The sequence below is a fragment of the Ursus americanus genome, chromosome 1, assembly GCF_024610735.1.
Source record: "Ursus americanus isolate L20-20 chromosome 1, mUrsAme1.1.p, whole genome shotgun sequence".
Taxonomy (NCBI): domain Eukaryota; kingdom Metazoa; phylum Chordata; class Mammalia; order Carnivora; family Ursidae; genus Ursus; species Ursus americanus.
In genome coordinates this window covers 99,476,876-99,493,480 of record NC_142127.1, presented here as the reverse complement: position 1 = coordinate 99,493,480, position 16,605 = coordinate 99,476,876, and the positions used below count along the sequence as shown (strand labels likewise).

Genomic DNA, 16,605 nt, shown 5'->3' with positions numbered 1-16,605 from the left:
TGGCCGGTCTGCCTGTTTGGCCCTCTTCCTGTGTCATGGATCTGTGCCAGGAGCTGCACCGGTCACCTCGAGACCAAGAGGCCACACCGTGGGAAAGAAGGGCTGATAATTATGTTTTTGTAACATTTGTGAAAGTAGGATATTTAAATCGCAAGCACTTACTTCTGCTGTTTCTTCCTACTCTGACTTCCCTTCTGCTGTTTCTTCCTACTCTGACTTCCCTTGTCACACTTCCCTTCGTGTTGATGACATGATGCTAGAATGGCCAAAGGCAACTTAGGACTTAGGGAAGGGGATGCTGAGTCCAGGTGACAGTTCCTGTGGGTTTCCTGGGATATATCCGTATGATTCCCACCCACTTCGGTGCACAGCCAAGCAATCGCTAGCTGTCCTGGGGCAGGAATGGCTTCTAGGAGTTCCCTATGTTGTCAGAGTATTTCTGAATTATCAGCACGCAAGAAAACTTGAAATGCCCCAAATCTTGCAGCGTATTTGTGGAAGAGACTTGAGGATGGTGTTCTCAAATTTAGCGACAATCCTAAAATGTACACAGCATTACCAAAAGCTAAGTATGAGGCCAGAAGATTTTCTAATCTTGATCAACTCTGATCAAATATGTTACAAGAAGGACTAATTTCTTTTTCTCTCTGTAGAAAACACAACGAACTCATTGTCATATATGTAGAGGCAATCAAAGGCATAAAACAAAAATTTAAAAAGCCCCTACGAGGTGTGCAAAGTAGCTAATTAATAAAAACACGATTTTTCTGTCTGTAGTATCTGTCAATTCTTAAAATTTGAATTCACTGTGATTTATTTTCTCATTCTCATTCTAAAGTAGGTGTTCACTTTCATAACTGCTTTGTATTCCTTTATTTAAAGAAGGCCTCCCCAGCTTGGGGCTCCTGGCTGGCTCAGTCGGTTAAGCATCTGCCTTCGGCTCAGGTCAAACCCCACGTGGGGCTCCCTGCTCTCCCTCTTCCCCTCCACACTGCTTGTGCCTTCTCTCTAGCTAGCTCTCTCTCAAATAAATAAATAAAATCTTAAAAAAAAAATAAAGAAGCCCTCTCAAACCCTGTAAGCTGGAGGTCCCACAAACCCTGGGTCTTCCCTTCGTACCGACAGGCAGAATGTAGAAAGACATGGACAGAGCCTGGGGTCTGATGTCTCCTGGTATTATCAGTGGGACTGATAAGGCAGGACTCTGCTATTTGTAGTTGATAAAGGAAAGACGCTAGAGATAAATGGAAAGGAACAGTGGTTTTATGGTTGTTCGTGCTCTTTACTTCTGACTTTTGAGTAATGAGCACGCATTTCTTTTGTAATTAGAAAGAAGAATACATGGGGCACCTGACTCGCTCAGTAGGTAGTGTGCAACTCTTGATCTCAGGGTTGTGATTTTGAGTCCCATGTTTGGTGTAGACATTAAATAAAAATAAATAAATAGGGGTGCCTAAGTGGTTCAGCTGGTTAAGCATCTGCCTTCAGCTCAGGTCATGATGCCAGAGTCCAGGGATCGAGCCCCCTCCTTGGGCTCCCTGCTCAACGGGGAGTCTGCTTCTCCCTCTGCCCCCTTACCCTGCTTGTGCTCTTTCTCGCTCGCTCTCTCTCAAATTAAAAAAAGTCTAAAATAAATAAGAAAATAAACAAACGTAAAAAAAAAGAATACAAGAAATAAACTGAAAAAGAAATGCATTTAGAATATTCGGGGGTTGGGGATTTCCCCCGGCTTGTTCGGTTGTGTTTTCACACACAAGAATGTGGAGTCTCGGTTCTGACTGATCTCCCACTCTGCAAAGGGCACTGAGCTTTCAACCATCAGCCAGGTAGAGCAGGAATAACGGACTGGAAAGAGATTGGAAAAAGCTCCAAAGTGGAGACGTATTTGAAAAAAAAAAAATCTAGAAACAAAAATTGCAAACTGAGGCCCTTCCTTCTCTGGTTTTGGTTTTTGCGGCAAGCAAAACAGGGCCAGCTGCCAGTGCCTCGTGCTCCCACCCAGGGCAGTGGGATGGCGGGGGCCCGGAGCCTGACTTTCTCCGAGGGGTTCAGCCCTGCACCCGGCCAGCTGTGCCCACCGCCCAAGTGGCAAAGTTTCCATGGCCCAGACTCCGGCTTCAGGACCCCTGGGGGCAGGGGGTGTGGTAATAAAGACGCAGATTCCCAGGCCCACCTCCATACACATTCTCTGGAGGCAGGGCTAACCAGTCCTTCAGGCAGTCTCTGGAAAACCGCATGAATTTGGGCCTTCATCTGACAGGGGGAAGAAAGTGTAGAAAGCGAGTAATTAGCTGTTACAATTGGCATTCCCCCCAAACTGAGTCTATGCTTAAAACTGAGACGGTATAGAAACTGTGACTATGCCACTCAGCCGGACTTCTCTCAGTTTTCAAATACAGCATGTAATTCACTGGAACGTGGACAGCTGTCCCAGAAGGTGGCACAGCCTAGTGGGAAAGAGCAAGGGCGAGCAGGCTCAGATCAACTTGAGAATATTCCTTACCCTTCCTCAGCCTCAGCTCTCCTGTCTAGAAAATGCTACACTCACAGTTTCCCCCGTAGCTTGTTGGGAGGACCAAATTAAGTGGAGTCAGATGTGTGAAGCAGTCAGCACAGGGCTTGGCCCGTGACAGGTGCTGAACTAATTTAAGACAAATCTATTACTGTTGTTAAAGGTAACTAGCCATCGGTTTAAACTCTGAAATAAAAACAAAAAACTGAGATGCTATGATAAATATCTATGCCCCTTTAACCAAGGCGACAAAGCTATTTAAATCAGGGCATTCTTTTTAGGAAGAATTAAATGATTATTCAGCATAGTATGGATGACACGAAAAAATTCAGAAATAACCAAGCAAGGAGAAGTTGGCAAATCACCAGTCTTGACCTGCTGACAGCCATGGCCTCAGGAAGAAACAAGGCCTGCTGCTTTCCACCAGAATTATGAGTAAACAACACATCTCATGTGACCACTGCCACTCTCATGCAAGCTTAGGAAAAGGGACTTGTTCTGTCACCAGCTTTCTGAGCTCTCTGTGGTCTGCAGCGCTTGTGGTGGCCCGGGCTCTGGGCTCTGTCGGCTTGCCCTTGGCAGGATGGGGACTGGCAGTGGGGCCTCCAGGGGAAGGGGGAAGGGTGTGGCCACGAATGCCCAGCAGGGGGCGAGCTACGGGGGTCCAGGAATCCTGAGAATGGCTTCCTTCCATCCCCCAACACCCTGGTGGCCGGCGGCCCCGCCCTGATCCTAGACTCTATCTGTGAGCCACAGTCCAGGGCCTGGGGCTGGGAGGAACCCTGTGCTAGCTCGTGTGCGGGACGGTCTCTGCCCAGCCTCTCACCACCCCTCGCTGTTATCTGCATCCCTCGCCAACCGCACAGTTTCATCCGCTCTGTCTTCTTCTGTAAACTTCTCGGAGGTGACAGCTAGGTCTTCAATTTCTCGGCGTTCTGCTATGTGTTAAGGCAAATGCCATGAATTCAAAAAAAACTTTTTGAATGTTCTAGTACGTTTCCAAAGGTCCGCATCTTTCAAGTGATCTTGAAAAACCTATAATCTACACGGTACGTCAGAAGAGGAGGCGAGAACCATGACTTTTGGGCACACAGGCCCCAGTGAAACGTCTTCTATCGTTAGCAGCCTCCCTCGTCTGCCACAAGCCAATACGATGTGAACTTAGAGCCCTCGCCCGCCCTGGGGCCAAAGCACAGCAAGTAAGAGTTGTCATGGAAATTGGTGACCCCCCACCCCAGAGGCCGGCAGGCTGCCCATTCCAAATCAAGACCGGGTGACTGAGGGCGGCTGACATGCCTCACGGACAAAGACGGCAACACTGGGAGTGGACGCAGCCCCTCAGCGACGACTGCTCCACACAGTTTTCTTTCTTTCTTTTTTTTTTAAAGATTTCATTTATTTATTCGACAGAGATAGAGACAGCCAGCGAGAGAGGGAACACAAGCAGGGGGAGTGGGAGAGGAAGAAGCAGGCTCATAGTGGAGGAGCCTGATGTGGGGCTCGATCCCATAACACCGGGATCACGCCCTGAGCCGAAGGCAGACGCTTAACCGCTGTGCCACCCAGGCGCCCCTCCACAGTTTTTTAATGAAACTTTAAAATTGTTTCTACTATGAGATCCAACAGTGACCTGGTGCCGTGGCTGAGGGGTGGCCCCAGACAGAGATGTCCGTGTTCTAACCCCAAGAGCCTATGAATGTGACATTTGGAAAAGCCATCTTTGCAGATGTAATTAAGGATCCTGAGATGAAGAGATCATCCCAGGTTATCCTAGATCCAATGACAAGTGTCCATTTAAGAGAGGAAAGAGAGGGGCGCCTGGGTGGCACAGCGGTTAAGCGTCTGCCTTTGGCTCAGGGCATGATCCCAGGGTCCTGGGATTGAGCCCCACATCAGGCTCCTCTGCTGGGAGCCTACTTCTTCCTCTCCCACTCCCCTTGCTTGTTTTCCCTCTCTCGCTGGCTGTCTCTATCTCTGTCAAATAAATAAATAAAATCTTTAAAAAAAATCTTATAATACTCAAAATATCTGGGTTTATCCATGTCCCCATGGAGACAGAGGCAGAGTTCAGGACAGACACAGCCACAAGTTGAGGGACATCGGAACCACCAGAAGCCGGGGGAGCACAAGAGCTTCTCCCCCAGGACCTTTGCAGGGGGCATGGGTGTGTGGACACCTTGATTTTGGACTTCTGGCCCCCAGAACTGTGAGCGAACACACGTTTTGTGTTCTAAGCCACCGGTTTATGCTCATTTGTTACTCTGGCCCGAGGAAGCGAAGACACTTGGTCTCACGCTTACACATAATGCATTCGTTCTGTAGGCCATTCGTGTCCCTCACATCTCAACTGGAAAGTACTGGACACCAATGAGACAAGCAAACATGCTGGATTCAAAGCCTTTCCTTTGGTGCAAGGATAGCGCATCTCCATTCAGGGGCTTCAGAGCTGCATGCTATGGGAAGATGACACCATTTCCAGATGCCACGACACTGGGTGGCTGGTCCATCTGCAAGCTCTGTCCCTTCGTGCCTCACCGAGGGGTGGGAGTGAGCTGGGAGTCCCAGGTGTTCTGCGTCTTGGTTTTTCTTGTGGTTGTTAAGAATCTCCACCATTAGCAACATAAGATCTCACGCACAGTGCTTCACGGGGTTGAGGTGCCGCAAGCCATTCAGCTGGGGCTGCATTTAGGTTTCTGTTCACCAAGCGATGGGGCGCGCTTGCCGATGACCATCATGTGCCTGTGCGGTTGTGTCTATGGGAAAGTCCCGACGGTGCAGGGCTGTGTGCCCGACGGCTGCGCTCCCACCTCCAAGGAAGCCCTACCGACTCTCACCTCCTGCCCATGAAGCAGGAGAGTCTGGCTTACAAACGCACATCCTATCAAATGGAGCCCAGTCCCTTCCTGACGAAGCCAGTGCGCTTCCAAAGGGAGACAAAGCCTAGTCAGGGCTCCGGACCCCCATCAACAACTCGGAACCCGACTGCCTCACTTCCAACCTTACCTGACCTCATGTAAACAGAGCCTCCACAGTCCAGTAGACTCCTTTGATCCTTGAGATATTCTAAGGACTGTGACAGGCTATAGGGCTTAACATGGCCAGAGGCAAGGCGGGGGGTAATGGTGGCGCCCCGGCCCAGCCTCCTTGGGTTATCTCCCTTCTTTCACTCCTACTCCCTACAGTCCATTCTCCATTATGCAACCAGAGTGAAAAAAGAAGGTCATATATTAAAACACATCAAACAGAGTCACTCCCCTGCTCCAGGACTCTCCCAGCTCATGCAGGATAAAATCCCAAACCCTTGTCTACAAAGCTTCCACAACTGGGCCTCTGCCTGTCCTCTAGCCTCAAGTTCCACCAGCAGATTCTGTACTCCACCCTGGGGCCCTGGAAATTCCTCGAAAGGTGAGGAAGACTGAGGCAGATGAGTGGGGAGACCAGTGCCCAGGGTGAGATGGAGGGCTGGGCTGGGGGCACTTTCTGCTTCCAGTCACTCCTACAAGGCTCAGGCCACCTGCACCCACATCCTTTCCCTTCTCAAGTCACTGTCCCTGCTGGCCGATTGTTGAGACTGGCTCCCGGCCTTCTGCTCCAACAATAACCTAATTTGAAGAGATGTCAGAGTCCATGTGACCCAACTACCAGATTCAAATTCCAGGAGCTCCTTTTAACGCCAAGAGCCTTCGCTCCTGTGTGCTCTGCCATCCGTCATAGGGCTTCAGTCCCAACTGGCCCCCAATCCCTTGCAATTGCTCTTCCCTTCAGAAACCTTACACTCCAACATCCCACCTGCTCACTGATGTGCCTTCTAATCATGGTTTCGTGAGACACCTGTAGGCCCTCGACACCACCACCATCTCCTGGCCAATTGGCAACTCCCTCCCTGACTCATGCCCTTCCCTATTTAGCTAGTGGCTGGTCACTAGGGGCTCCCAGAGCTGGCTGAGCATCAGAGTCAGTGGGGAGCTCTCAGAGCTCACACTATGGCCCCATCTAGGACGTGTGACTCCACAGGCCTCTTGGATGCTCAGACTGACCACTCAATCCATCCTGAAACACTCCTCCCTTCTGTTTTCCAGCACACTGCATTCTCCTGGTTCTCCTCAAGCCTCTCTGACTGTTCAGTTTCTGTCCTCCGAGGCCCCTCTTCTTGCTCCCCCTCCTGACATCTGGTCCACCTCTCTGTCCTCAGCCCCTCACTCTCTCCCCCTCCACCCTTCGCTTCATCGGGCAATCTCACCTGTGTGCTGATGACTTCCAAATACGCTGCATTCTTCCCCTCTGCTAGACAAGGCGCACAAACACTCAGAAGTGGGACAGGCAGAAGATTACTACTAAAGATGGGCACAGCTTTAGAGGTTAGGAAGGCTCCTGGCATGTGCCGTCTAGTTATATTCTAATCTCTTTCTGTTCACCAACAGCTCTGTGGCACGTAGCTAGGACCACGGTGCACTTTGGGGCCACTGCAGGCAAACTGGCCAACACAGCACTTCTCATAAACACAGTATTGTAACAGACCAAACCAAACTGTTATGGGTCATTGCAAGGGCTCCTTGCACCAATGGCCTGTCTCTCCTTTCCACTTCTCCCTCGTCCCCTTATGTGGTACTTACCCCCAAGTACTCCGTGGTCAGAAGTTTCTCGCCTGAGAGCTCTCCAAGCTGGGGCTGGATCAGTTCATCTTTGTCCAGATCAGCTTCCATAGTGTCATGGTCCTCCTGTTTCAAAGGACACATGAGGTGAGTGTTCTGGACCCCGGCCACGCATTCCCAGAGAGGAGGCTCCCCAAGTGGGCCCCCGCCATGGAATGAGAAGACCTTTGCCCAACCCCAGCAACGGATGGCTTTGCATTTCCAAAGGCTTCGGGGGCAGTCTGTCCTCTGCGTATTATGTCTCCATGAAGATGAAAGGGAAAATGCCAGTCCCCCTCTTTCAGAAGCTGGGCACCTAGGGCGCTCTTCCATGATCACAGGTGTGGGAAGGTTCAATAAGATACCTAGCAGTCTCTGCTAGTCACAGTTCTCAGAATTTCCCTCCGTGAGGTCCAGGGACCATATGAACAGCCAAGTCAGTCTACCAATAACTACTATGCACCTTCATACACGCAGGCCGCACAGGGCACACAAAACTTGCTCTTCTCTAGTAGTTTACAGTCAATAAGTAAGACAACTCATCAAAAGAGTAGAGCTGTTTTGCTTTTGGGAAGATGGGAGTGGATATACTTTCCCTTATTCCTCCCACTAAATGCAACCCCCCACACTGGACGTTATCTATAATATAAGCATAAGGGACCCTGAAAGACGGAGAGAAGGAGGCAGGCTGGCTAGGTCCCTGAAGATGCAGGGAACGAAAGGTGCTGAGTTCCCTGGGTTTCCTTTGTTCCTTATAGACTCTACACTTGGAGCTCAAGAAGCCAGCAACCCGGCAACGCGAATGGTGAGGACAAAAAAATCCCCCCCCCGCAAAGCCCACTCCCTCTAGCCAAAGGACCAGGAAAGGGATAGCCTGGCATGACATAAGTTTTAGAAAATAACCAAACACCACAGAAAATATCGTGACCCCATCCCAACCACACCAGCAAGGGCCTCAGGGAGCCCAGATTTCTACCCTCACTAGGCTGTCATCAGGCACCCCCACATCCCCAGCTGGGGTGATATGAGAGAAGAGCAAGTAATGAGGGCAATAATGAGGTCCCCCACCCGAGGTGAGAGTGGCGGCCATATGGAGAGCCTAGTCTTCCACTTGGCGGTAACACGGTATCCCCCTCTCCATGCTCTGACAGTGTCAGAGGAGGCAATGTGGGCAACACTAATGAGGTGCTCCTACCTGTTCTGGTTAGGGAGATACTAGTGGAGGCCTAGAAGGGATCTGGAACTCCCACCCCTGCCCTGCAGTAACAAGGAGTCTCCTTTCATCCCCCACCACCAATGGGTGTCAACAGAGGTTGAGTGTAAATCCTGGACTTCTACTTACACCTGTCAGTAATGAGGAGGAGCCCCTGTTCCCCCTGCCAGAGCAGTGTCAGAGGCAGCCAGCTAACACAAGGTTTTTTTTTTTTTTTTAAGATTTTATTTATGTATTTGACAGAGATAGAGACAGCCAGCGAGAGAGGGAACACAAGCAGGGGGAGTGGGAGAGGAAGAAGCAGGCTCATAGCGGAGAAGCCTGATGTGGGGCTCGATCCCAGAACGCCGGGATCACGCCCTGAGCCAAAGGCAGACGCTTAACCGCTGTGCCACCCAGGCACCCCTAAAATAAGGTTTAAATTAGATCAAAAGTCTTTTTTAAAAAAAAAAGATTTTATTTATTTATTTGTCAGAGAGAGAGTGAGCGAGAGAGTGTGAGAGCACAAGCAGGGAGAGTGGCAGGCAGAGGGAGAAGCAAGGCTCATGGACGGAAGTAGGACTCGATTCCAGGACCCTGGGATCATGACTCGAGCTAAAGGCAGATGCTTAACCGGCAGGAATCCTGGATCAAAAATCTTATAATACTCAAAATATCTGGGCTTAAATAAAAAATCACTCATCATACCAGGAATTAGGGAGCTCTCAAACTGAATAGAAAGAGACAATCAGTAGATGCCAACACCAAGATAACAGAGTTGCTAGAATTATCTGACATAGATTTTAAAGCAGTCATCACAAAAAGGCTTCAATGAGCAATTATAAACATTCTTGAAATAAATGAAAAAAAAAAGAAAGTCTCTAAAACATAGGAAAAGAACAAAATGACCCAAACCAAGCAAAAGAAAGGAAATAATAAAGAGAAGAGCAGATATCAATGAAAAGGAAAGCAGAAAAACTATAGAGAAAATCTGTCAAACAAAAAGCTGATTCTTTGAAAAGACTAATAAAAATGTCAAGTCTCAAGGAAGACCAACAACAACAAGAAAAAAGGTTAGACACAAACTACCAACGTCAGGAATGAAACAGAAGATTTTACTACAGATTAAGCAGATATCAAAGGGATAAGGGATTACTTTGAATGACTCTACACACATAGGTTTGACAACTTAGATCAAAACACAAATTATCACAAGCCTCTCAATATGAAATTGTGATACAGGACTATTCAAGTAATCTTAACACTAGGACTATGAAGGAAATTACTTCATAATTTTAAAGTTCTCTGAAGAAATCTCCAGGCCCACATGGTCTCCCTGGAGATTTCTATCAAGCTTTTAAAAAAGTAAAACCAAATCTGTATGTCTTCAAGAAAACAAAACAGGAAGGAGTACTTCTTAATTCATTTTATAAGGCTTTTATATTACCAAAACCAGATAAAGACAGTGCCATAAAAAGAAAAATACAGACAAATATCTTTCATAAATAAAGATGCAAAAATCTTTAATAATCAAGTTAAAAGAAAAGGGAAAAAATTCTTTAACAAAACCTTAAGAAATAGAATACAGCAACAGATTAATATGGTAAAAGAATTATATGTCATGACCAAGTGGGGTTTGTTCTGTCAATGCAAGTTTGGTTCAATGTCTAAAATTTAAATACTGTAATCCATAAGATTAACAGGTTTGTGAAGAAAAATATCACATGATCACATAAATGGATGAAAAAAAAGACAAAATTCAACAACATTCGTGACAAAAATAGGAACACAGGGGTACTTGATAAAGAGCCTACAGCTAATATTATATTTAATGATGAAAGACTGCATGCTTTCTCCCTAAGACTGGGAACAAGGCAAGGATTCCTGCTTTCACCATTCTTTCAACATAGTGCTAGAAGTTCTAGCCAGAGCAATAAAGCAAGAAAAAAAAAAAAAAAGGAAATAAAAAGCATATAGATCAGAGAGGAAGAAATAGTACTATCTTTATTTGCAGATACTATGATTGTCTATGTAGAAAATCCCAAGGAATTAAACCCTTGAAAGTCCTAGAACTAACTGAGTTCAGCAAGGTCACAGGATACAAGATAAATATACAAAAATCAATTTCTATATACTAGCGATGAACTTAAATTAAGACACTGAAATGAAAAATACAGTATCATTTATAATTGTTCGCAAAAATTAAAAATAAAAAAATACTTAGGTGTCAGTCTAGCAAAACATGTATAGGACTTGTATGCTGAGAACTCTAAAACACTAATGAAAGAAACTGAAGATCTAAAGAAATGGAAAGTCATACCTTGTTCATGAATTGGAAAACTCAACAGAGTTAAGATGTCAGTTCTGTTCAAAGTGATATATGAATTTAACGTAATTTCTATCAAATACCAGCAAGATTTTTCTGTTGATATATACAGGATTATCCTAAAATTTATATGGAAATGGAAAAGGCTCTAGAATAGCTAAGAAAATTTTGAAAAAGAATAAGGTGGGAAGAATCAGTATACCAATTTCAAGACTTATTATGTAGCTGCAGGTTTAAAGACTAAGTGGGACTGGCAGAGGGACAGACATGTAGACCAGTAGAACAGAACAGAGAACCTCAAAACAGATGAACACGAATAAGCCCAACTGATTTTTGACAAAGGTGCAAAAGCAATTCGATGAAGGACTGCCTTTTTGATAAATGGCACTTGAGTAACTGGACATACACAGGAAAAAAAAAATGGACCTCAATCTCATTCTCATGCCATCTAAAAATGAATTCAAAATGGATCATGGACTTAAATGTAATAGTATCCAATTGTTGGAAAAATAGGAGAAAATCTTCAGGATCCATGGGTAGGCAAAGAGTTCTTACACTTCACACCAAAAGCACAATCCATAAAAGGAAAAACTTGATGAATCGGATTTTACTGAAATTTTAAAATCTTTTGCTGAAAGACCCTGTGAAGAGGACAAAAAACTAGTGATTAGGAGAAAATATCTGAAAACCACATATTTGACAAGGGACTAGTATCTAACTATATAGAACACATAGAACAGTTCTCAAAACTCAACATAAAAAGCCCAAACGATCCAATTAGAAAATGGGCAAAAGACACAAAGAGACTGAAGTGGGCCTGTGGGAGGCAAATAAACACAACGAATGTTCAGCAGCACGAGGCGTCAGGAAAACGTGCACTCGAACCCCACGGCGGCGTCGCCCCGCCCCTGGGAGAATGGCTCACGGAACGAACGCTGGTGAGGCTGCGAGAAACTGGAAGGCTCATACGTTGCCGGCGGGAACACAGAAACTCTGGAAAACAGGTTGGCAGTTTCTTCAAAAGCTAAGCCTGCGACTACATACGACCTATCAATTAGATTCTAGGGCATTTATCCCAGAGAAAGGGAAACTTATCGTCATATAAAAATCTGTACATGAATGCGTCCAGCAGCTTTACTTGTAACGACTCAAAACAAGGAACGAGAGATTAAGCAAACCGGGGTGTCTCCGTACCAGGAACAACGGACACACACAAACGGGGAGGAATCTCCAGCGACTTACGTCGTGGGAAACAAGCCATTCCTCATGGTTATAAACTGTATGATTCCATTTACATGACGTTCTTGAAATGACAAAACCGTGGAAATGCAGAACAGATTAGTGGTTGCCAGGGGTTACGGAGGAAACGGGGGTGGGGGGAAGTGGGTGTGGCTATAAAGGGGATCCTGGTGGTAATGGAAATGCTCTGGATCCTGAATGTCTCAATGTTAAACGTCTGGCTGTGGTATTATACTATGGTTTTTGCAAGATGTTACCCCTGGATGGAGCTGGGTAATGGGGGGACCTGCAGTCCTCTTTCCCACTCTCTGCCAGGACTTCAGAGAGGACGCTGTCCTTCGAGGTTAAATTATAAAGATGGATACAAAACGGACCAACCCTTCACCTGACAGGTGCTAACTAAGGAAAGAATGCGTCTATGAGGGGAGCCGCCCCCGCTATGCAAGTGAGAAAGAGGGAGGACGGGGCCCTAAGGAAGCTGGCGGGCCAAGTGCTGGTCCCGCCCTCAGGGTGTAGGGGTGCCGCGGGCCTGGTGCCAATGGTCCCTGAGATCGTCTAACCAATCCTTCCCCTGATTCCTTGCCCACTCATCAACCTGCAGTTTAGCTCCTCTAAACTTGCCAACAGGAACAGAGAGCTCTATTCTGCAAACACGTGTACCCTGTCCCTGTTTTCAAACTAACTTCTTGTCATTCTGGATGCCCCAGTTGTTTGTGAATTTGATTTCTCTGAGTCAGTTTCCAAGGGAGCTGAAGGCTCACACATCTGTGGGGCCTGCCTCTGGGCAGGGCTGCTGCAGGGAGGACAGGCTGTCTCTCCAAGCTCTCTTTAGCACACAGGTGGATAATGCCATCTGCCATCACTAGACACTGTCACCCTGACAGGCCGTCTTAAGAAAAGGGGGTTTGCCTTCTTCTAGGTGGTCCCCAAAGAAGACTAAGAGGTAGGTCCCAGACCAGCACAGAGCCTTCTCTAACCATCAGCACTATCTCACTCAGGGCACGGGCGGCTGAGCAGATGCTCCTTTGTCAGCTTACATACGAGAGCATTGTGGGATGCCCTCCGACCACAGGCCCACTGAGGAACCCGCCTCGCGTTGACTTCCGTGGTACTTTGCATCTTGCTCTCACAATGGCACCGTGGGGATTCCTTTCACTATACCTATTCTGTCTGGTGTGGAGACTAAGCCTGAGAGAAGTGACCAGTCCACAGTGACAGGATGGCCTGAAGGCCAGAAGTCTAGACTTAAAGCTGGGGGCAGCCCCTTTCTACCCAGATCTTTTTCACTCGGCCTCTTGGGACCTGCAGAGAAGCCTGTGTCTGAGGAGGCCATGGCTGAATGGACTGGGTCTTCTGAGGCCCAAAGCAGCATTCTGGAACCCTCGGTCTCATTCGTCTTCTTCCCATCCCGTCTAATTCCAAACAGAGGCTCCACTCTTGTCCTGCTTGAACACCCGGTTCATGGGCAATCTAACGCTCAGTCCTGACTCATTCTCCACCGTCAGGGCTACTGCCTTCTCCTCCCTCTGCTTCACCTGAGCCTGCAGCTCGGCCAAGGGCTAGTGCAGCCGCCATCCTGAAATTTCACTCGGGGCTCCTTCAAGGTAACGCTATCTGTGAGGCCCTACCTGAGGTCAGCTCAGGGACAGCTAGGGACGAGTTATGGTGCCACTGTGGCTTAGTGTTTAGTTTACTAAAATGCCAATGTCTTAGTGATCAAATAGTGTGTGCGTGATAGGATTATTCGAGGAAAATGACCGCGCTCTGTGAACAAAAGCAGCAGGCTCTGTGGTCAGAGTGAGTGGCAGGGAGCTCTGGGCAGCGGGGTAGTATTTCAACCCTTTTCCAGGGGCCGAAGCCTTGGAGGCACCGGTGGGAAATGGGCATACGAATCGCAGTGTCACGGAGGGGCTGGTGATACACCACTTCCCAGCCAGGGTGGAATATGAGACGGCAAGAAATTAAACAAACATCCACATTCCATTTCGATGAAAAAGTAAACGGTCCATGGCTTACCTCAGCCAAAGCTAGCCGGAGTTACTTCTTTACCCTGGGCAACAAGGCCTCTGTAAGACACTCGCTCACAAATCAGCCTATACACACACTAGCAAGTACTTCTCATCGCCAGTTAAAGCCTGATTCATTAACTTGTTCCAAAGCTAGTAAGAGGTTCACTGAACTATTTATTCAATATTCTTTTTTAGTTAAAACAAGTTGAAGCTGGTTTTTTAAATTATTATTATAACTACTTTATAGTTAAATTCGTTGATAATGGATAGGCCCTCCCTAACCTCCAAAAACACAGGCCACTTTCTGCATTTGGTCTCTAATGTATACAACCATTAACAAAAGGGAACTCGAATCCAGTGCAACATGGGAGTGTGGGACCAGAGAAAGTGCCAGGGCACCATTTGCTTCCTCTGCCACCGCTGCTCCACGGGCTGCGTGCGGACAGACACTTGCGGGGCCGGCAGGACGATTACGTTAGTGCGCAATGCACAAAGGCAGGAAAACGGACGTAGCAATCCTTATTTGATTGACAGTTCTTGGTTCAGAAAGTTTTGTACTGATGGGGTGCCTGGGTGGTGCAGTCATTAAGCGTCTGCCTTCGGCTCAGGGCGTGATCCCAGCGTTCTGGGATCGAGCCCCACGTCAGGCTCTTCCGCTGGGAGCCTGCTTCTTCCTCTCCCACTCCCCCTGCTTGTGTTCCCTCTCTCGCTGGCTGTCTCTATCTCTGTCAAATAAATAAAAAAAATCTTAAAAAAAAAAAAGTTTTGTACTGAGGCTGTCATTCGGAATGACGGGGTTCTTGTCAGTGTCTCTCAATTTCTCCATCCAGCAGATGAGATCATCTTGCTGCCTCCGTGAAAATCATGACTTCCTGACAGAGGACATTTCTTAAGTTCTCTGATTTTGAAAAGCCATATACTGCACAGACATAGACAAGTCAGAGTCCTGGTTTTCCTAAGAAATGCTAGCATCAGGGGAAGGGAAACGGAGGCATGTTAGGGCTTCTGAAACGTGAAGAGCAAAAGTAAAATGAGCTGTACTAGCTGAGGTGGAAAATGCAAAGCAACAAAGAGAAACGAGGACTTAATTCAATACCATTCAATCCGCTTCCAGCAGCACTTGGGAAACTATGTGCAGAGGGAGGATTGGGAAGGCAGAGGAAAGCACTAGATGCGGTGGGAAATGTAAGCAGAGAGCCTACCAGAAACGATGCTTGCTGATAGCGGGGCACTCGCTCCACTTTCCTAGTTGGTGCCAAGTGGATTAAAACCACTAAGGATGTAGAACTTTCTGAGACGGACAAACCTATGCCGTCCACCTGGGAGAGAGGCGACCACTTTTCATTCGTTTCCCCCAGGTTAGCTGGGAAGAATTTTATTCGCCCCGCTCAGGGACAAGTGGCTGAGCGTGGTGGCCCCTGGGGCCAGAGGGCACCATGTGAAAACAGCACCAGCCACCCTAACTTTTCCCAGGTGCTTATGAATTCCAAACGAAACATATTTTGAAATCAACTCTGTGAAGCAAGGAGGTGACGGATAAGGAAATGGTTCGAGAAGAAATGCCTCATAAGGGTGGGTTTTAAATACCATTGTTGGGAGGAATTTTACTAACATTACTGGTCTTTATGTACTTGAGCAGAACGTATCAGATTACTGAAGGTGCAGCTCGGCGCTAGCCGATTACTTCCAGAAATTAAGAATGCCTCGTAAAAAAAGGCACTCGAGCTGCGATGAATTTAGATGTTCTAATATGAAGCTTCCCCGCGGCAGCTCGGTGATCTTATGACACGACAAGATTCTTAACTGGAGGCTTTAGATACATAATACTCCAGACAGACCAGATTCTAAGCAATTGGCCTGAAAACAAAACTAAGGTTGACCACTAAATGCATTTGAAAACTCAGATTCTTGCAGATAGAATGCGGAGAGCAGAATGTATTCAAGTAGTTTTACGTACGACGAGTCAAAGTATCGAGTGTGTCTTCCACTTGAAGTAATTACAAGACTTCTACCAGCAGTTTAAATTTGAGACACTTTCTCAGAACACTGAATTGTAAATCTCACTCTTTGTAAAAATAAGGGAAAAATACTCCACATGGGAGAGAAAGGATGGACCGAGGTGACCAGGCAGGCAGTATAACCAACAGACTTCCCCCAGTGGAATGGATCCTTCCCGCTTCTGAAGCTCTGAGTGTGTGCCCAGGACCGCGGAGGTAGGCAGGTCCTGGATCCTGGAGGACTTATCGTGATGCTGAGAAGTTGTTCTAGACAGCAACTTCCTCTTTCACAGGAGGCATCCCGGGGTAATGACAGCTGGTCTAACCATCAGCCCCGTTCACAACTAACCACATGATAGAAACCAGCGAAAACTCCACACCCTTTACTTCCCTGATTCTTTTATTTTTTTAAAAGATTTTATTTATTTATTTGACAGAGAGAGAGAGAGAGAGAGCGCACACAAGCAGGGAGAGCAGCAGAGGGAGAGGGCAAGGGAGAAGCAGGCTGAGCAGGGAGCCCGATGTGGGGCTTGATCCCAGGACTTTGGGACCATGACCTGAGCAGAAGGCAGACACTTAACCAACTGAGCGGCCCAGGAGCCCTTCCCTGATTCTTTTAATTCATTGCTTCAGCTGCTCAATTTGCTTGCTTCAACTTTTTCTGAAGTCTGAGTGAAGATATATGGAGAAGGTAGCACA

General features: G+C 47.1%; 1 protein-coding gene across 4 annotated transcripts in view; it reads right to left on the bottom strand.

The window, feature by feature from the left end:
• The window catches only part of ARMC9 (armadillo repeat containing 9), a 147,138-nt gene that overhangs the window by 24,974 nt on the left and 105,559 nt on the right, over positions 1 to 16,605 (bottom strand). For all 4 annotated transcript variants that reach the window (XM_045794135.2, XM_045794136.2, XM_045794137.2 and 1 more), the window contains one exon: positions 7,126 to 7,230. In XM_045794135.2, the coding sequence (XP_045650091.1) occupies positions 7,126 to 7,230 (105 nt within the window). The remainder of the gene's footprint in view (positions 1 to 7,125; positions 7,231 to 16,605) is intronic.